The sequence below is a fragment of the Diabrotica virgifera genome, chromosome 2 (assembly GCF_917563875.1).
Source record: "Diabrotica virgifera virgifera chromosome 2, PGI_DIABVI_V3a".
NCBI classification, from domain to species: domain Eukaryota; kingdom Metazoa; phylum Arthropoda; class Insecta; order Coleoptera; family Chrysomelidae; genus Diabrotica; species Diabrotica virgifera.
Genome location: NC_065444.1, coordinates 12,273,665 through 12,297,025, shown reverse-complemented (window position 1 = coordinate 12,297,025; position 23,361 = coordinate 12,273,665). Strand labels below are relative to the sequence as shown.

General features: G+C 32.3%; 1 protein-coding gene across 1 annotated transcript in view; it reads left to right on the top strand.

Annotated features, from left to right (window-relative positions):
* Positions 1 to 23,361, top strand: part of LOC114333350 (uncharacterized) — a 941,557-nt gene that overhangs the window by 885,482 nt on the left and 32,714 nt on the right. The window contains exon 6 of the mRNA XM_050643392.1: positions 20,002 to 20,107. Within this exon, the coding sequence (XP_050499349.1) occupies positions 20,002 to 20,107 (106 nt within the window). The remainder of the gene's footprint in view (positions 1 to 20,001; positions 20,108 to 23,361) is intronic.

The window sequence follows — 23,361 nt, the reverse complement described above, 5'->3', positions numbered from 1 at the left end:
TATTGGCACTGGTTTAAGCAACCAACTGGCCAGTCAATACCATACACATAGTAAACTTCGCTATACCTCAGGAAATTCCACATTTAATGGAAGTATTCGTCTCACTACTACATTCGTAGTACCGCATTGATTTTAGAACCACACATTATTTCTTGATCACCAACAACTCAAACATATGTGTTTAGATTTTCTGTTGATAAAAAAATAGCCTTCTGCTATATTATAGTATTAATTTTTGTTCTATTTGACATATTTAAAAAATTATATCAAACAATAGTTCTCGTTGAAAAATGGTAACAAACTGACCTTAATAAGAATTTTACACATGCTGTAAAAATCTGTCAAGTGCTTAGGCATAACGCAGCATCCAGTGCCTGCTTAGGATAAACGCGGCAAGTGACATTTTAAATACGGCGTTTTGTCTAAGTATTTTTCAGATGACGCATTTATTCTAAGTATCCATGAACATTTTTGCAGATACGGCATAAAATGCGTTGTGTTTAATGTATTTTGGCTTAACTTACGTAATTTTTAGTAAGCAAATAAGATAGATATGCACATTTGGGTTAGAAAAATGTATAAATCTAATTTTTTCAGATTTTTGCAGATAAAGCGTTTTTTCTGAGCACGGCAGTATTGCAAAAGTGTTAATTAGGAACTAATCCACTTTATTTGCCTAAATTAAAAAAAAATACTTTTGCTGCCTCATCGCCACATAAAACGGATTCAGGAAGTTGAATATACATCACTAGAGAATGGAAATAAGCAGAGTTCTAGAATGTAATTAGGCAAGCAATATTTTGAATACTGTCAAAAATATTCATTTTTTAACTAAGAACTTAAACTAGAAAATATTAAGTTCATAAAGGCATTCACTGCCATAGATTTCCCATTTTATTCAAAAATGCACAAAGAATACCGTTAATCTCTACTCGTATTCCATTATAACTTTAATATTTTATCCATGTTGATATTTATTATTACAAAATAGGCCAAAAATCAATCTCATGAAACATTGAGCCAAGCATTTTAAATTTTCACGTACAATCCACTCAACCATCCCACTGGAATCAATGCCGGTGCGTAATGAAAAAAGGCGTGTACAGATGGAAGCTGGTATACAAATTCTGCAGTTGCAAAGAGAAAAACTCATATTGTCCAGTTGTGTTTATTGTTAAAGTTTACACAACAGTAACAGACAAATGTTTTGTGTGTGTACATTTAAAAGAAAAATTCTTTACATTGTACTGTTGTGTATTTTTTTTAAATTACTCGAAAAAAAAAGAAAACTTTCAATAATAGAAAAAGAAAAATTTATTGACTAATAAGAGCGAAAATTGTCATTTTTTGAAGCAAAACAGAGTAAATATACACTGAATTTTTTACACACATGGATATACACAGAGTGTTACATTGGAAAACGTAAATACTTGAATAATGAATAGAGGTCACTGAGGCGGTTCTAGATACACTTTAATTTATTGCCCCATCGACTTTCATAACCGAGTTACCGAGTTTTATCGGTTTTGCTCATTTATTTCTAAATCCTTAACATTAAAACCACTTTGTCTGATTATTTTAAAAATTTGTCTGATGACAAGAAAGATCCAGGTTCAGATAAAGTAATTGTGACCTTGACACAACACCCTGTATATTGAAATTATCAAAATCTGATTCCAAATTTTAAAAAAGTACAAAACATTATACATTCACTTTAATTTTCTGCGCAGAAAATTGAATAACTTTAATTTTGAAATAAAACATATTGAAATTTTTAAAAATTCTGAGATTAAAACTTTCTGTGAAACACCATATATTTTTTCCCTGAAAGCCGTCTGTTGTGAGCCGGTCGTACTGCAACCACTTAGCCTATTGTACAATTGTACATCTTCAATTCCATTGTGAAACCCATTCCAGAATTCTGGAAACCTGTACCAACTTATACAGGTCTAGTGGGTGGGTGTCATATATATTTGCAGTCACTTCGACATCTCCGAAAAGTGTTTGCCGCCTCCGATCCAATGCCTCACATTCATGCAAAATATGGTTGACTGTTTCAGGTTCTTTGTTATAGAGTCTGCAGCTTAAGTCTCCATGAAACAGCCCCATTGTATATTGTATGCATGTGGCCCTTAACTGGCGCATGCCCAGTGAGGAAACTTGTTACGACTCATGCTGATTCCTGCTTGTTTTCAGCAGTAATTCATCCCTACGAGCACATGTTCGTCCGAAATACATCTTGCCATTTGTTTGACCGGGTATACCCTCCAAGTGTGAGTTGTGACGGTGCTTTTTGGCATTCCCACGGCCGGTTCTGGACCCAGATATTCTTTAGTTGATGCTTTCTTGGCAAGTGCATCAGCTCTTTTCAGCTCTTTTCTATTTTTAGCTCTTTCGTTGCCGTATATGCCCCGATGACCTGGAACCCATACCAGTATAACACTATTATGTTGCTCCGAAATACCATGTATGCAACGCAAAATGGATTATACAGGGTGTTTGGTAAAGAATGTGCCATAGCTTAACCGTAGATTCCTGAGGTTAAAATAGGTCGGTTTAAGCTAACTTACAGTCGGAAAAACGAAAGAATACCCATGAACGAACATAAAAACATGCTGTATTTTCCTTTCACCGTGTCACACAAAAAATTGGCCAGCGCAACTACATGTAATAATAATTATTACATGTACTTGCGCTGGGCAATTTTCTTTGTGACACGGTGACAGGAAAATACAGCGTGTTTTTATGTTCGTTCATGGGTATTCTTTCATTTTTCCGACTGTACCTTTGTACAAAAGTTGATAATAACCGAAATACAGGTTGTCAAAGTTAAACTTTTATTTTATTTATTTTTGAATATTTACTGACAGACATGGGACAACAACACGAAATTTGGTAAGTGGTGCTGGTACTGTACACCCTACTAAATTATGTTAAACAAACGTTTCTGGCTACCACCAGAGACGTACGACGGGGGAACGTGAATGTTTGACCCTTCCTAAGTTCTAAGCCACTGGCAGAAGTCCTATTTAGTGCAATATTTTGATTTTTCAACACTTTCTATGTAAATAACATACTCTTCATTCATAACGATAAAGCCATTAGTTTTCGAGATATTTTAAGCTAAAAACGAAGGAGCATAATACACTAATAATATCTAATATCTCGAAAACTAATGACTTTATCGTTACGAATGAAGAGTATATTATTTGCATAGAAAGTATTTTAGAATCTGAAAATTATGCTAATATAGCAATTTCATCAGTGGCGTAGAATTTGGAAAGGGTCAACCATTTACTTTCCCCTGTCGTACGCCTCTGGTAGTAGCCAGAAACGATTATTTAACATAATTTAGTAGGGTGTGCCGTGCCTACACTTTCTGCCAAGTATCACACAGATATGTAAAATTATTTTAAACTATTCTTTTTTTTTAATAATTTATTCTTTATTTAAAACTTTAAGAACCATATGTGTGCCCGGTACTATAAAACTATTTGACATGTCCTTAGGGTACTTGGCAGAAAGTGTAGGTACTGTACATTCTACTAAATTATGTTAAATAATCGTTTCTGGTTAATACCAGAAGCGTAAGACAGGCAACAGTGATTGGTTGACTCTTTGCAAATTCTACGCCATTGACGAAACTGCTATTTTAGCATAATTTTTAGCTTCTCCAATACTTTCTATGCAAATAATATACTCTTCATTCGTAACAATAAAGTCATTAGTTTTCGAGATATTTGAAGTTAAAAATGAAAAGGCACACTTATTTTGATAAATGTATTATGCTCCTTCGTATTTAGCTTCAAATATCTCGAAAACTAATGGCTTTATCGTTACGAATAAAGAGTATGTTATTTACATAACAAGTATTGGAGAATCAAAAAATTGCACTAAAATAGGAATTTCGCCAGTGGCGTAGAATTTGGGAAAAGTCAACCATTTACGTTCTCCCGTCGTACGCCTCTGGTGGTAGTCAGAAACGTTTGTTTAACATAATTTAGTAAGGTGTACAGTACCAGCACCACTTACCAAATTTCGTGTTGCTTCCCATGCTTGTCAGGAAATATTCAAAAATAAATATAATAAAAGTTTAATTTTGACAACCTGTATTTCGGATATTATCAACTTTTGTACTAAGGTAAGTTAGCTTAAACAGACCTATTTTAACCTCAGCAATCTAATGTTAAGCTATGGCCCATTCTTTACCAAACACCCTGTATATTAATCATTATTCAAATTTATCAGGTTCTGTTAGATAGAGGATTGAGGAATATATAGAAGGTACAAGTTCTTGCCATAAAAAACCAAAGCTAAAAAAATCATGGATCTGATTTTTGGAATTTTATAGTCGTTTGTAGTTTAGTATTTACAAATGGAATCTTTCAAAACAAATGGAAACAATTAGTTAATTTATAGGTCTGGATCCCGCGTATGAAAAAAAAGTTGATTAATAGCAAGCTGAAAATTTGTTAATACCTTAAGGGTGTCTAGTCGGACAAACTTTGATATATGGGAACACTGGAACAGGGGAAGTTTTAATTGTGGAACAGGTTAAAAATTTGAAACGGTCAGACAACGAAAACGGCACATGTATTTTGTCCGACAGAGCAGACTTAAACTCTCCGAACAGAGATTAAACTCTCATGCAAAAACCAGACTGCTATTTATCACCAAATGGGCGTTTTAATGAGTGGAACATGTAGAATATGTCAAATGATAGGAATTATGACAGGTGATAAATAGCAGTCTGATTTTTGCATGAGAGTTTAATCTCTGTTCGGAGAGTTTAAGTCTATTCTGTCGGACAAAATAAATGTGCCGTTTTCGTGTTCTGACCGTTCCAAATTTTTAACCTGTTCCACAATTAAAATTGCCCCTGTTCCAGTGTTCCCATATATCAAAGTTTATCCGACTAGACACTCTTAAGCTATTAACAAATTTTCGGCTTGCTATTAATCAACTTTTTTTTCATACGCGGGATCCAGACCTATTATGATTAATCTTCCTTTTTCAATGAAAGGAGTCTGCAACAGTGAGTTAGAGAGACGTAGAAGTTTTTGTGCTAGAATGTTTTCGACAATGAATTTTTCAAAATATTCCCAATTTAAGCGAACAGACTATATCTATAGAATTTATTTCACACCAACGAATTTAATATTATTTGTTGAATAATGATATAACTAGTGTATATTACTAGTATATTACTAGTATATGGTGTTGAATTTTAGATTGCGTGACAATTAATATTCATAAGAGTATGTATACATATTTACGTTCTGGCTGCATACAATACTCATAAAGAATAATATTCCTCTGTTTTTAAATGGCGAAAACTTTAATATATACCCAGAAATTTTCAGCCTCAATTAACGACTTCAAAAACTCTCCCAACTCGTGCATACATCACGTGACCTCGTTTTGCCAAGCATTCCACCAGCAAGAGCAAATTTCCATTTCGCAAAAACATACGTGCAAAACTAGTAAAGTCCATACTATACTCCGGGAGTAGTTAGAAAGTCGTTATACCATCACATCAGTTCGTAAAGTTTGGCTATTCTGGTGATATTTTTGTCGTGGGAGTTTTCTTTGTTGAAATGGAATTTTAAAAGCTATTAGTTTTTAACTGGTAGCTCTACTTTAAAAAGAAGTATCGTCGTTACTGCTGGTAACGATAGTTAGTGTCAAGTGTAGCATGAGGAAAACAAACACTTAAATTAATTAATAATTTATAACAGAGTTTAAATTTAAATATTTACTTTCGTTAACGTTATAAACATGACATATTTATTAATCTATATTTAAGTAACTATTTTATTAAAATTTCTATTGAATTTATTCATTCCTAATAGTCTAATAGCCGAATAAGAGGTCAAAATATACCCATCTTCTGCATGCCGGATGAAACATTTTATTAAATTTCATACATAGACAAACACTACCAGCATGGGTTGCCTATCAAAATCGTGTCATAGCTATCCTTAAGGGGGGCCGTAGGGGTTGAAATCAATATTCCAAGCACGTTTTTTTAAGTATGGTAGAATTATTTTATCTTTAAATTAAATAGACATATTCAGTACAATGCATAGATTACTCAAGAAAAAAAAAAAGAATGTGTGTGTACTTTGAACGCACGTAAGAAGTTATACTTCTATTATTATGATTTAATTAATTCTCCTACAAGGATTACAAAAACTTCATCTACCATAATTGACTATATTGTCTCAGATTTCTCACTCCTTGATGTCTGCTCTACAATTATTAATGCGGGATTATCAGATCATGAAGCAGTATTTACGAAGTTTAACATCTTCAGCAAACCCTCCTCGAAAACCCGACGTTTAAGTAGGATTTTTTCTTCTCGGAATTTTCATAAATTTCAAAATTTATGCTTAACTTCTGAGCGGCATTTTCCTTCTGCGGACGTGGACTATAATTTCAACGATTTTATAGAAAAGCTTGTCTCTATCTTCAATAAGGCATTTCCTTTAATTTCAATTAAGCCAAAACATCACAAACCCAGGGCTACCAAAGGTATCCGCATATCAGTCAAAAATATGCGCTCACTATTGTATATCCAGAAATTTGCTACCAACATCTCTGTCACTCAGTATATCACCAAGTACAGGGTAACCTATCTAGCTATCTATCTATCTAAAACTCATCAAATCAGCTAAAAAAGCCTACTATCAAAATCGTATGGAAAGTTCTAAAAGTGTTGCAAAAGAAACTTGGTCCATAATAAACGATCTTCGAAATAGAACTCACGCAGTTCAAACATTTGCCCATCCAGACCCGGAAAATCTAAACGAATATTTCGTTAATGTGAGTAAAAATATAACTTCTACTATTTTGCCACAAAAAGATCCCATTTCCTATCTCCCCAATTCAGGAGTGTTCTCGAATTCATTCTTTTTAAGACCAATCGATACATCTGAACTGATCGAAACTATCAATAGTATCAAAAGCAAATCATCTTGTAGTACTGATGGACTATCCATAAAAATCTTCTCAAATCTCACACAAAATGTGTTGGAAATCCTCGTCTCACTAATTAATGATTCCTTTGAAAGAGGCAAATTCCCAGAGTGCTTAAAGATAGCCATTATTATTCCCCTTCATAAGGGTGGTGAAAAATCTAATGCTTGCAACTATAGACCTATTGCCTTACTACCGGTACTTTCAAAAATTATTGAGAGACTGATAAAAACCCGTCTTATGTCCTTTCTTTTTGATAACAATATCTTATCCCAAAATCAGTTCGGCATTTTAACTAATAAATGTACCACTGATGCCTTGTTTTCTATGCTTCATGAGGTTTACCAAGCACTAAACAATAATATTTATACTGCCACTGTTTTCTGTGACTATGCCAAAGCTTTTGATTGTGTAAATCACGACATTTTGATTAAAAAACTAAATTTCTATGGGATTCGAGGTATTTCTTTGAATTGGTTCCAATCTTACTTGAATAATAGGAAACAACTAGTTAGAGCAAATGATACTGACTCTAGTCTCAAAAACATTGTATGTGGAGTACCACAAGGTTCAGTATTGGGTCCTCTACTGTTCCTTATCTTTATAAATGACATCACTAACTTAAAAATCGTTGGAAAAATTTTTCTTTTTGCTGATGATACCAGTATCACTTGGAGCAACTCAACTATTGCATCTCTTCATGCAACTATAACTTCTGATTTGCTTACGATAAAAACCTGGTCTGACTCTAATTTACTCTCTTTTAACGTGAATAAGACAGTAGCATTATCCTATAAAAGTGCCCTTCAACCCCTGCTTGTTAATAACCGCCAGATCTCTACCGTTGATTCTGTAAAATTTCTTTGTATTTTTTTAGACAGCAACCTCAAATGGTCCCTTCATATCGATTTGTTAAGTAAGAACTTCGCCTCAGCCTGCTATGCTATAAGATCTGTTTCGAAAGAACTCAATTTAGCACCTTCTAAACTAACATATTTTTCCTTGTTCGAGTCTTATCTTCGATATCGTCTTCCTTTTTGGAGTTCTAGTACAGCTGCCCAATTAGATGTTATTTTTAAATTACAAAAAAGAGCAATAAGGTATCTATTTGGCCTCAGAAGAACTTACACCTTTATATATTTTAGAAACTGTTTGCTTAATTCGTAAACACATGCATGTCTTTCCTGCAAGGCCTCGTCATGACTACTCCACCAGAAATTCAAATTTTGATGTCTATTTACCGATCCCGTCCTCTGAGTTAGTAAAGAAATCTATATTATATTCTGCAAAGAAACTATACAACCATCTTCCTTTACAACTCAAATCTGCAACATCTTTCCCCAAGTTCCGTAAAATGACAAAAGCTCATCTATCTAAAAGACCATATTATTCAGTAGAAGAGTTTCTTAATGACTAACTAAGAAATTACAGTAATGTACAAGTAACCAAACTTATCTATATTTGGGTGTCACATGCAGCAGCTTAAACTTATTAGTTCCTATGTCTATAAATAGTTTACTTTGTTGTATGTTCACTTTGCAATTTCTATAAATTGTTGCAATATATCGATTTTGTTTTTTTTTTCTTTATTTTATTAACTTATATTTTGGATTTATGTATTTTTATTATATTGACGATTTATCAAATTTAGAAAATTGTTTTTGTTATTGTTAGTGTTAGATATTATTTATTTATTTTTTCTGACTTTAATTAAGCTTTGTCCATAAAATTTGTATAATTTTCAGTGATAATAAAGCATATTTCTATTCTATTCTATTTCAACGAAATTAATATACTTAACAGGTTATTTGTATTTTATTGAAGTTATCCTTCTTTAGGCGCGATTGAGCTTGAGGGTGAATTTATATTAATCTGCGCGCATGCGCACACCGACAGTATGGTATTAGTCGTTATACGAGCTCTGATTGGGTGTTGAAATGATCTGTCAATAATAAATAATTGTTCAATATGAAGGTAAACAAATGTATAATATATTAGTTTTATTGTTGTGAGGACAGAAACAAAAAAGTTTATAATTGTAGTGACATTTAAGTTGTTTTTTAAAAGCAACAGGTACATAATAATTTAAATGTATCATAGGTACCTACCTATTTGAACCTACCAAAATACATAGTATGTAATACTTTTATTTACAGTCGGAAAAATTAAAGAATACCCATGAACGAACATATAAAACACGCTGTATTTTCCTGTCACCGTGCACAAAGAAAATTGTCCAGTGCAAGTACATGTAACAATAATTATTACATGTACTTGCGCTGGCCAATTTTTTGTGTGACACGGTGACAGGTAAATACAGCGTGTTTTATATGTTCGTTCATGGGTATTCTTTCATTTTTCCTACTGTACATAATTTGATTACCATCAAAATTTCTATCAATGTTCACCTAATAGAGGGTGAGTCATGAGGAACTGTACATACTCCTACCTCGTATAGAGGCTCCTATGGGGAATAACAAATGACCATTAAAAAGTGTCTGCTCCCATTGTTTAATAATATACAGGGCGAGTTTCGCATTTTGACAGAAATTTGTATTCGTCATAATTTTTGAACGGTCAGATCGATGTGTCTCTTATTTTGACCAATCGTTACACTATTACCACCTAATTAACTAATTTATTCAAACTAGAAAAAAATCAAGTCCGGCTTTAAAAAAGTTAGTTCGTTTGTGTCTTAGAAAAAATTTCACCCTGTATACGCTTTTTGAAAACTCTAATATGAATTTTACAAATTAGACAAATAGGCAATTAAAATGGCATATTTATTTTTTTCCGCACACGATTACTTAATTTTTTATAAAAAAATCAAATTTCACTATGAATTAAAAGTTTGGTAAAGTGAACCATAGATTAAAAAAAATAACTTTTATTACAAAAATTAATTTTTTTTGCACAAATAAGTAATTTATGTTACCATCCAATCAACTGATTTATTCAAACTAGAGAAAAATCAGGTCCGGATTTAAAAAATTAGTTCGTTTTGGTCTTAGAAAAGATTTCACCCTGTATACGCTTTTTGAAAACTCTAATATGAATTTTACAAATAAGACAAATAGGCAATTAAAACGGCATATTTTTTCCCCACACGATTACTTAATTTTTTATTAAAAAATCAAATTTGTCAAGATCGGAATTTTAACCTAAAAATGAAAAAAAAAAAAGTAACTCACGGTTTAACTCGCTACAACTCTGTTCCATTTTAATATTTTTTTATCTGAAATTTTTACAGAACATACCTCTTACCATTGGGAAGACTATGAAAATTGTTGTAAACTTTCAGTCTTCTTCTTTTAAAAGTTGCAATCTTGTAAATCGCAAAAATTAGGTGGAAAAATTTAAAATTTATCATTTTGATCACGTCTATGTTAAACTATAGAGTCCAAAAGAAGTGTTATGGGAAGTTTTAGATCTAGACGTTTTATAAAAAAAATGGTAAAACTTTTAATTTTAAGAAAAACGTTGTTTTTGTAAATTAATTTTTGTAAAAAAAGTTAATTTTTTTAAATCTATGCAAAAACTTTGCCAAACTTTTTATGCATAGTCAAATTTGATTTTTTAATAAAAAAATAAGTAATCGTGTGGGGAAAAATAAATATGCCATTTTAATTGCCTATTTGTCTTATTTGTAAAATTCATATTAGAGTTTTCAAAAAACGTATACAAGGTGAAATTTTTTCTAAGACCCAAACAAATTAATTTTTTAAATCCGGGCCTGATTTTTTTCTAGTTTGAATAAATCAGTTAATTGGCTGATAACATAAATTAAATATTTGTTAAAAAAAAATTCATTTTTGTAATAAAAGTTAGTTTTTTTTAAATCTATGGTTCACTTTACCAAACTTTTAATTATTCATAGTCAAATTTGATTTTTTTTTATAAAAAATTAAGTAATCGTGTGGGGAAAAAATAAATATGCCATTTTAATTGCCTATTTATCTAATTTGTAAAAATCATATTAGAGTTTTCAAAAAGCGTATACAGGGTGAAATTTTTTGTAAGACCAAAACGAATTTATTTTTTAAATCCGGGCCTGATTTTTTCTTGTTTGAATAAATCAGTTGATTGGTGGTAACATAAATTAAATATTTGTTAAAAAAAATTAATTTTGGTAATAAAAGTTAATTTTGTTAAATCTATGGTTCACTTTACCAAACTTTTAATATTAATTCATAATCAAATTTGATTTTTTTATAAAAAATTAAGCAATCGTGTGCGGAAAAAAATAAATATGTTATTTTAATTGCCTATTTGTCTAATTTGTAAAATTCATATCAGAGTTTTCAAAAAGCTTATACAGGGTGAAATTTTTTCTAAGACCCAAACGAACTAATTTTTTTAAAGCCGGACCTGATTTTTTTCTAGTTTGAATAAATCATTTGATAAGGTGGCAATAGTGTAACGATTGACCAAAATAAGAGACACATCGATCTGACCGTTCAAAAATTATGACGAATACAAATTTCAGTCAAAATGCGAAACTCGCCCTGTATATTATTAAACAATGGGAGCAGACACTTTTTAATGGTCATTTGTTATTCCCCATAGGGGCCTCTATACGAGGTAGGAGTATGTACAGTTCCTCATGACTCACCCTGTATGTTGTTTTCTTACTCTATGTTTTGTTGTATTTTTTCAATTCTAAATCATTTAAATTCAAAATCAAAATAATTTAATATAATTCAAAAATGTCAAAAGCTTAATCCGTTTAGTTAGTCGATCTTCGCACATAATGACACATTGCCTCCGTGGCGAAGCGTTTAAGGCAAATGAACCCAATATACCAACCGCGCTGATAGCTGGTTCGAATCCCAATAAAAACTTTTATTTTTTAATTTTTTTTTATACATTTTATGATTGTAAGTATATGTATTATATAATTTTATTTTCAGAAAATACGTATTTAGTTAAAAAAATTTCCGGCAATCAATGTTCAGAAATTATTTGTGGCATTTTTAATGTGTTTGTGTGTTTTATTCTTTAATTATTTTAATTTTTGGCAGTGTTTTCATAAAAATTTTTGAGAAGTAGTAAGTATAAATTAGTTTAATATTTAAATAAAATATAAATGAAAAGTATATTAATTTCGTTTAAATCATATAATAGAAGTATAACTTCTTACGTGCGTACAAAGTACACACACATTCTTTTTTTAAATATTAAACTAACTTTCTTTACCTACCACTTTTAAAATTTTTTTATTAAAACGACACCAAAAATATAAAAAAAAAGAATATGAATCGTCCGAGATTTGAACCCGGGACCTCTTGATCTCCGGTCACACGCTTTATCACTGAGCTATATCCCTTCTGATTTGACAGGTTACAAGATTTCTCATATACTGACCAAGTGAAGCAAACAAAAATACTTTAAATATATTTATATTATTATAAAATATCTTATTCCCGAGAAAGACAAACCTAAAGACACAAAAATTATAATAAATAATACATTTACTTAACACTAATATATCCTTTTATATGATATAATATGACTTATTTGCGCTGACAGCGCTGTTACATACATCTTGAAAGATTAGCAACGAAATACAAATAATCACAACCCAATAGGTCCCCATAACGCTCGAGTGACTGCAAATTTAGCATACTTTGCTCCACTACCATAATGCAAATGTCAAACTAGAATGTGGGTAAAATTTTATATTGGTTCTTTTATTCCATTTACTTTTATTCTTTTTAATCCAAAATAAAATTGTCCCTTCGAATACTACATACACACATGCTAGGTCTCTGGATATAACGACGTAAATTTCAACCCCAACGACACTAGCACGCCACGCGCCACACCGGTGCGCGCGGTGGAAGTAGAACCATGGCGACATAACGTGTCGCGCCGGTGGAATCTATTAAACTAGTGTGTCAGCTGGGCCACAGCGTCGTGCCACTTTACGGAAAGGTTTTGATGTGGTCTATTAAATTCGTTTATATAATCTGATATTACAGCACAAACTACGTTCCGGAAGGAACGGTCGTAATGTAACAGATGGAAATTATTACTACTACCGTGACTTGTGACATTTAATAGAATTTCAGCGAACAACTAGTTGATTCAAAAAAAAGTTGATCTTTTGACTTTTTTTAAAAATTTATGAATTCTTTTTTTAATAAATACGCCAAACACCCATTCGCACGTCTCAAATATTGCCTATGCTTAATAGAATCTTAATTCAGTGTTCAGTTATTTATTTTGTAGAATTAGAACTGTCATATTTAACCTCAATTCACATTGACACTGTGAGACGGGTAGCTATTTTGGACCCCAGAGCCAGGAAAGTAAAGCACAAGTTAATTTTAAATAAAAATGTCTTCTTATTAATAAATAAAAAACTAAACTAACTTCTTTTTATAGAATAGAAATATGCTTTATTGTCACTGAAAATTTTTACAATTTTATGGACAAAGCTTACATACAGTCAAAAGAAAAATAATATCAATAACAAATAACAACTACAATTTCCTAAAATTAGATAAACCGTCAATATACAGTATATATAAGATATAAAAGCAAAGACAAAAACAATTTATTGCAAAATTTATATAAATTTAAATAAATAAATAAAGTACAACATTTGGAACTGACAAGTTTAAGCTACTGCGTATGAAACCAAATTTTCTTAGTTATGTATTAAGATATTCTTCTATTGAATAGTATGGTCTTTTAGATAGATAGGGGAATGGGGGGCATGACGGGGTCTCGAGGTAAGACGGGGTACCGCACACAAACAAGAAACTACACGTTGGTGAATAGCATGCAGTAACTCAATAGGAAGAGTCATTCGACTAACGGTCCCTGCAAGAGAAACCGTGAATGAGAGTGCACGCGTTTTTTGTTTACAGACGGAAAACTGTTTTAGCGATCCGTTGATCTAATTTTGTGCAAGGAAAACCATCGTTATTTTAAGGTAATTATGATCACCTCATTAATGTCTTTTTTATCGTTGTTTACAGTATTCTTATTTTGATAATGGCATATTGTTTGTGTGAATACGTTAAACATTTAATTAGTGAATTTTCTTTTTGTTCAAAGTTACCTTTTGAGGCAAGATGGGGTATTGGGTGCGGGGTATGATGGGACATTGGTGGTAAGTCTGGGTTAATTTAAATTTCTTAATAAATAACATTGGATTACTATTTTAGATAATACCATGGTACGTACTTACAAGAAAAAAACAAAAAGAGGAGAGTGATCGAGAGATGCTATGAAAACAGCCATAGATAAAGTGACATCGTCAGAACCCTGGGTAGGCTGCCAGATATGTGGATGTTGAGCTCACAATGCTTGTGCTAGGGTGGACAATCAAGATCTGGAGCAAATACACATTTTTGTTTGATTTGTGAGAATTAATTAGCATCACAGTCATGCCCCAATTCCATTACCCCATCATACCCCATAGTATGGGGCAAGATGGTTTTTCATAATGTTCTTATTAATGGCTAATTGTTGAAAAATGTGATAGGTTGATTTTCCAAAGATTGTACCAAATCATAGTTAGATTAATGACGTAACGTGCCATCAATTAGTAATAGTAATAAACGTAGTAATTATGTTGTATTTTTGTTATTTTCCTTAGCTACCCCATCATACCCCCCCTTCCCCTAGGCTTTTGTCATTTTACGGAACTTTGGGAAAGATGTTACAGATTTAAGTTGTAAAGAGAGATGGTTGTAAAGTTTTTTTATGGAATATAGTATAGATTTCTTTACTAACTCAGTGGATGGGATCGGTAAATAAATATCAAAGATTGAATTTCTGGTGGAGTAAAGATGATTGGGCCTTGCTGGAAAGACATGAAGGTGTTTACGAATTAAACAAACCGTTTCTAGAGTATTTATATAAAAGTGGAAGTGTTAAAATTCCGTGATCTCTGAAGTAACTTCTGCAATGTGTAGATCTTCTAAGGCCAAACAGATATTTTATGGCTTTTTTTGAAGTTATACTTCTTTCGGCGCGATTGAGAGTAAAATTTCATAATACGTTTCATAATTCAGAATCGTTCAAGTTATGTATAAATATGTCAGTGCAAGAACAGGTGTGAAAACAATATATTAGTGTTTTTAGTAAATGTATTATTTATTATAATTTTTATGTCTTTGGATTTGTCTTCCTCGGGAATAAGATATTTTATAATAATAGTAAGTAAATTTAAAGTATTTTTGTATTAAATTTGTCAGTATGTATGAGAAATCTTGTAACCTGTCAAAGCAAAAGGGATATAGCTCACTGGTAGAGCATATGACCGGAGATCAAGAGGTCCCGGGTTCAAATCCCGGACGATTCGTATTTTTTGGTAGTTTCATAGTTTTTGGACGATTCAAAAGTGGTAGGGAAAGAAAGTTAGTTTAATATTGAAATAAAATACAATTACCTGTTTAGTATATTCATTTCGTTGAAATCATAATAATAGAAGTATAACTTCTTACGTGCGTACAAAGTACACACATTCTTTTTTGCAATTTAAAAATAACATCAAATTGGGCAGCTGTACTAGAACCCCAAAAAGGAAGTCCATTCCGAAGGTGAGACTCGAACAACTAAAAGTATATTATTTTAGAAGATGCTAAATTGAGTTCTCTTGAGACAGATCTTATTGCATAGCAAGCTGAGGCGAGTTTCTTACTTAACGAATTGATATGAAGGGACTATTTGAGGTTGGTGTCTAAAAAAATACCAAGAAATTTTACAGAATCAACGCTACTGATCTGGCTGTTATTAAGAGGCAAAGGTTGAAGAACTCCTTTATAGGATAATGCTACTGTTTTATCTACGTTAAAAGACAGTAAATTAGAGTCACAGCAGGTCTTTATCGTCAGTGGATCCGAAGTTATCGTTTCATGCAGAGATGCAACAGTTGAGTTGCTCCAAGTGATACTGGTATCATCAGCAAAAAGAAAAATTTTCCCATCGATTTTTAAATAAGTGATGTCATTTATAAAGATAAGGAACAGAAGAGGACACAATACTGAACCTTGTGGTACTCCACATACAATGTTTTTGAGACTAGAGTCAGTATCATTTGCTCTAACTAGTTGTTTCCTATTATTCAAGTAGGATTGGAACCAATTCAAAGAGATACCTCGAATTTCATAGAAATTTAGTTCTATGTCGTGATTTTCACAATTAAAAGCTTTGGCCTGGTCACAGAAAACAGTGGCAGTATAACGATTATTGTTTAGTGCTGAGGTAGTAAAGTTTATGGTGAACATCTAGAGAGAACTAATAGTATTACCTACTTTGGTTGTTATCTAAATAAGAACTGGGACATTACCAAAGAAAGTAGAGTACGCATAGAGTAGGACAGAGCTGCATTTTTTAAGATAAATAAACTCTTATGTATGTGGAAACAACATAAAGGCGGGTTGACATTACTAGTGAATAACGAACGTGGCTGACGCTTAGGTATTTTGCCCGTGCTATTGTTAGATTTTTATTATCTTTCTTCATACTCGAGCAGTACATTTGTATCTACGCATTGCCTGGATCAAAATTGGTAAAATGTTATTTTATTGTAAAATAAACTAAAAAAATTTATAACCTCCAAAAAGAAACTTGTTAAAAAATTTTTACTTATTTTTGTTTATATCTTTTTTGTTGGTCACTTGATGATAAAAAGTAATAGAAACAAAATTGTATAAAATTTAATTTGCTACATTTTATGTTTTATTAGATTTTTCGATAGTTTACGAGATATAGTGCGAAACCCGTTTGCACTCATTTTCTAAGATGACGGCCGGTGGACAAGGGTGGCGACCCCAAAAACTTGAACTTAAGCTCTTACTGATCTCCTCTATACAATAAAAAAATAAAATTACCTCCTCTAACAAATGCAAGGTCGGGCCTAAAAAATGTAACTTTTCAATGGACTATTGCAAGAAAGATTAATCTAACGAAGATAGATAATTATTCTTGTTAATCTAACATTAATTATTCCTCTTTGAAAAGAGTTTTTAATATCCAAGTTTAGTTAAAATCAAAATTTAAGCACTATTTTAATTAACAAGTCATTTTCAAGACCACTCAGGTTTTTGTATTTATTTTACAACTTTCCTAGTACTCTTCCCTTATTGATTAAAACTTTCCGAACTATCTACAAGTTTCTCTATTGATTACAATTTTCTCTTAACAGTGAGGTTGTTTCTTATAAGTAAATGAAGTAGAAAAATACGCCATAAAAATTAATTAGGATATGGAGCACTTAAAACTACCTCATTTTCACAAACTGTAGTTCTACTATCGTAAAGCCCAGTAAGTGATGTTTCACATTATAATAATTTTGAACGTGCTAGGGTTTTCTCGTGCGATAGTTTTGACGCACTTGTTCTTTTCACACAATAAGAATTGAGTCGCACGAAGATATTTTGCGGTGTATACCGTGCACTTAACAGTGAATTTGACGAATTAGGTGATAAAGAAAAAAACACATTTGGTAAGCACAGCAAAATTAATTATATGTTACTGATAACAACAGTAAATAAAACTGCTAAGTATATTATAATAAACTTTATTTTACATAGTTGCAATAACTTTGAGTATAGAGGGTGTTCCATCAATATGTGTGAATATAAAAATCTATAAATCGTATTTTTTCGTTCATAGGATGGACCCAATTAATACGGTTCTCTTATTTCTCTTTCTTCGAAAACGCTGTAATTAGTTGATTTCACTCCATATAATATAACTATTCCTTTTATTCTACGAAATTATTTTTAGTTTTATAGGGTAAACGACTCAGAAGACTGGAGTAGGGCGACTGTCGCGTTTTGTGTGAAATTATATAAAAACAACATTTAAAACGAGGGGAACAACATTTAAAAACGAGTAAATGACGGAGGGTATTTTAAATCCTGTACATGAAAAACATAGATTTTAATGTTATTCTGAAGCTATTTCCTTGTGGCATTTTTGTTATAAACTACTCTAAATGGGAAATAACCCACACTTTAACTAAAAAATGATTTTATTAACGTTTCGACGCCCAAATCGGATGTTGAAACGATAATAAAATATTTTTTTTTAGTTAAATTGTGGCTTAATTTCCATTTAGAATAGTTTATTACATAGATTGTATGAGCTAATTAGATGAGCTAATCTAAGATCCCACAAATAACTTAGTAGAACAACGATTATAAAAACAAATTAAGACTTTTAATTAAAAACATAAGAAATAATAACTGACAGAATAGAAATTGCAAATGAATTAAATACGCATTACAGTACATTAGGTCAAAAGTATGGACAAAAAATATCCATTTGTAACGATACATCGTAATGATACATATCAGACATCGTATCATGTACCGACCTCAGCCACAGTGTGTAAATAAACCTAATATACCAAACAACACAGCAAAATATTTTCGTGCGACTCAATTCTTATTGTGTGAAAAGGACAAGTGCGTCAAAACTACCGCACGAGAAAACCCTCGCACGTTCAAAATTCTTATAATGTGAAACAGCCCATATGATTACATGAGCCACCATTGGAATGTTGTCGTGCGTTCTAACCCTCTCACGTTTAAATTCTTATAATGTGAAACAGAGCTAATCATTTTTCTTTCGACCTGTAGACATCATCCAAACGAATCCTGCAAAAGTAAAGGGGTAATTAAATCCTCATACGTACTTTTTCTTCATGTGCCGTGCTCGATTATCCAGCGTTGACTATCAAATTGGCTATAATAATTTTGTTGACGGCAGCTCGGAAAAGGGATGCAGAGAATCTGTTAAACCTTTTTCTCAAGTTTCTAAGTCATGATCTTCTTCTTCCCTCTATACGTCTATACGTATTCTAATTTCTTTGGTCATGTCCCAGTTCTTATTTAGATAACAACCAAGGTAGGTAATACTATTAGTTCTCTCCAGTTGTTCACCATAAGCTGTTACTACCTCGGGTTTTATTGGCGTCTTACTGACAATCATCACCATGGGCTTTGCGGTGTTTTTAGCTTCAGTCCATATTCATCACACATTGTGGTAATCCTATTAATCAGATGTTGAAGTTTTTCGTAATTACTTGCAATTAACATTCATTTTACCACATTGAACATTATCCGCTGCTTTATTGAAAACGAACTCAGTATAGATGTCAAATATTAATGGAAACAAAATGCAGCAACGACAATTTAAAACAATGATGTCAGATCCGAAAATCCAAAACTTCTATCGTTAGAATCAAGATTATGGTGACAACCTGAATTCATCCCTTCTAAAATTTGCAAGACAAACGAACGATGAATCAAGCAGAATAGAGGAAATCTAAGATTGCATTCCATAACACGTCAGTTCTAGGTAAAATTCCATCGAATTTTTTAGTTTTACGAATTCCATCGAGGTGACGGATCACTTTTAAGGGGTTTTTACCCATATACTCGTATTTTTATAATATTGTATTTTGGTGGTTAGCATGTTAGATGGCGTAAGCACTGATGATGATTGGTCATTCAATCGAAAACTAGTTCTGTGATGTAGCCCATTTTAGGGATTTTTAAATATGTATATACCTTTTCTAAAGGATCTTAGTCGTTTTTTTAATAAATAAGGATTTCGGGACTTTTCAAAGTATTGCTTGTTTATATCCTAATTCAATAGTGTATTTTCTAATGTTGTTTATACAACGTCCTAATAGGCGATGAGAGTGCAAACTTTCTTTATTTAAGTTAGGCGAATGCGGTGGACGAAATTTTGATTAAAATAAAATTTAAAACAATTTTGACAGTTTAAAGTTTGGTGGGAGCGCCGTACTGAATTTTTAAAAAACAATAATTATTGTTATACTATTTTAGTTTTTACTTTTTACTATTTCTATAATATATTCTTATGACAGATGTTATAAAACATATTAATATTCCAAAAACGGTGCACAGCATCAATTTTTACCAAGGGTACCTTGGTGGTACTCTTGGTACGAATCAAACGAATCCGACAATTGTGAATTTGTAAATCTTAAGAGTATATACAGCTAGATATAAATTACACTGTTTGTTACAGGTGATCTCTAAAAGAAAAAATCTCGGAGCCAGTGAAGTACTTCTCGAATTAATGGTAAGGATAGCCTCTCATCCTGATCAATGGGATCGTGTTCATAAATTATTACGTAAGTAATTTAAATAAGCTATCCTATCTATATTTCTAAGCATATTTTTTTTGTAGGTATTCTCATGTATATGTTACCGGCCAAACCCGATTTCAGGACAAACTAGTTTGGCCTAGGCCACCAAACTAGTTTGCCCTAAACGCGATAGGATAAACTAGTTTGGCCTAGGCCTAGGCCAAACTAGTTGTGTATATGAATAGAATATGTAAATGAGCATTAACAACACCATAAAAACATATCTCTCATAGTATTCATCTATTAGCTGACTTTTGTACTGTTACATTTTCAGGTGGAGTGGGTGAAGATAGAAACCTTGTCAGATAGTTGTGTCCATTCATTTCTTTTCGACTTTTTTTTACATCTATTCGTTACCAGCCGTTCGCTTGGTGTCATCAGTTCATCTGGCTTCAGGTCTGCCTCTACTTCTTTTATTTCCTCTTCGTCGTCATTCAACAATTCGGTCCGTTCAACGATCGTCTTCCATTCTTCGTATGTGTCCTACCCAGTTTCATTTAAACACAATATTATTTTGGACTACATCTGTTACTTTTGATTGTCTTCTTATTTCTTCATCCGATTTGCGATCGCTAAGCTTAAAGTTGATCATTCTCCGTTCCATAACTCTGAGTCACTTGAAGTTTATGAACTACGTTGTTATTAAGTTAAAAGTCCATGTTTCGGTTCCATATGTCAGAACTGGCAAGACATACTGATCGAAAGTGTTTACCTTTATTTAAAATATTTGGTATGTTTGATTTAAATAGTGTTTATAATCTCCCAAATTAAAACTAAGAAATTAAAATCCAAAACTGAAACTTAAAAGTTAGCAATTATAAACACGTAAAAATTAAAATATTTGATTAAAAGTAAATTTAGAGACAGTAATAATACAAATTAAAAATATAATATAAAAGGCCGAATGTAGGTATTTTTGAATAATGTTTATAGATTACTATAAGAAATACTTCTTCTTTAGACTACAAATATGTCAAATTCAAAGTAATTTGTAGAGCAGGTAAAATACAAAGGAGGTTTTCAGAACGCACCGAAATTTTTAATAAAAAATGCATGAAGATGGGGTGAAAGTTCGATTTTCAGAAAATACTCGTGATAAATTAAATATGAGGTATTTTAGGGGTTGGTTGTATATTTTTTTGTAGATATATTCCTGAAGAACATGTGATACACTTTTATACATAAAGAATTAATAAATGTAAGAGTTAAAGCTGCGGTTGTCTGAATTTTCAAAAAATTTATTGTGTAACCTACGGCAGCTGGTCTGTTTTTTTAATAAAGTATTCGGAGTGTATGTTTTACTTTTAAATAAAAACAATCCGTCGTCCAAAGATCCGATTATCTTTTTGATAATTATGGTATTTTGTTTTAAATCTGGATGTGATTCTTGTAACGACTCGATGCTTTAGTTAAGTTCTATGACTCCATGAGGTCCATGAGTAAGCTACAACTACCTGAGGAAAGGAATGCCGAACCTATTAACCATTTAAAACAAGTGGTGAAGGTTAATGATGGGAGTGATTAGTAAACAAGGTAAAAGGTATTGGCATATCTCGCAAAAAGAAGAAAAAAACGAAACCGTCCATGTTTATTTTCTTTCACTCTAACCTCGTTGTAGAGTACAAAATGATAGTGGTTTAGATAGGTAAACTGTATTAGTCGAATAGATTCCTAGCATCGCCCGATGGCATGGTTATGCCTTGGGTTCACAGTTTACTTTAATCATTATCGACACTAACTTCATCTATTCTCGTTAGATGTCGCTAAAGGTATACTTTGGTATAATATTTCAATATATCTACCAACCAGTCAGTCGGTGCGTTTTGATTCAGTTCAGTGCAGTCTTCTTACAAGACTCTCTGATGACGGGTAGACCTAGAAACACGTGACAGAGGATGGTAAGAGACACAAATTGAATCCAAACGAAACCGACTATGTTTTAAAAAAGCAATGATATATAAGATGCCAGGCAACTGTAAATATGTATTTCTGACTGTTTGGTCATCAGTAGGTAAGGTGTAAATAACTTACAAAAGGAGAACACTAACTTGTGGGTTCCTTTTCTCTGGTTGTGGTAGCTTCCCCCGTAAGTATTTTTAGTTATTGCCTTGGAAACCATCAGGGTCTTCGAATACTATAGTCAAAAATTGGTCACATTGCTACTGTACTGATCATTTTCCAAGTTAATGTTCTCGTTTTCTGGCTGCACCATACTTTTTCTTCGTCTAGCCATTTACGTCCACATCTGAGCATAAGCCTCTTCAAATACCATGCACCATGGTGCCTCTGCACCGTACTAATGACGATCAAATAATCAGAAATATGCATTTGCGGTTGCCTTCCATCCTATATCATCTTCAAGACTTTTCATTCCGGATGGAATGTTTGACGCTCTTACTTTTACAGTTGACTGATTCGCTTATTGCGATGAATCACTTCGCATTTCACTTGTGTGTTGTCAAAGTTTGTTATATGCCTTGTCTTTCGTTTCAATTTTCTTCCACTCATTTCGATATGTGCTTAGTTCCCTTCAGTTTCTCACTTTCAGAATTTTAATATGATGAGATGGTGATTCTCATGACCTGGTCTTCCCATCTCTCTCTGGGTCTTTCAGTTTCTGGTTTCCATCTGGTGATCTTTTTAATCAGTTAGTCATTTTTTCTTCTCTCTATGTGTCCCAGCCATCTCAATTTCTACGCTTTAATAAATCTAACTACAATTTCTCCCTTCATTATGTCTCTTAGTTCATGGTTCATTCTTCTTCTCATTTCTCCGTTGTCCATTCTTATCGGACCCATAATCCGTCTGAGGATTTTCCTTTCGAATATTCTAAATTTTTCTTCATCTTTTTCTGTGAGGCACATTGTCTCAGCTGCGTACTTAACGACTGGACTGATTACAACTCTGCATATTTTCAGTCTTGTATTTCTGAATAAGCTCCTGTTCTTAATTAGCCTATGGAATCTCCAGTATGTTTTGTTGCCTGATAGTATTAACTCCATAACTTCTTCACTCTTATTTTGGCCATTCACTTCCACCTTATATGCCATTGCTTATTTTTCCTTTTTGCGAGCAAGACATACCAATATATCTTACCTTGTTTATATATATTTAAAGAATGTTATTATGTACATAATATAGGTACTAGATTGTTCAATAAGTTTTGCGTTTCGATAAGAGAGGGCGATGCTACTAGCCTAATTTTTTTTTGTTATATTGTACACTCTTCATATGAACAT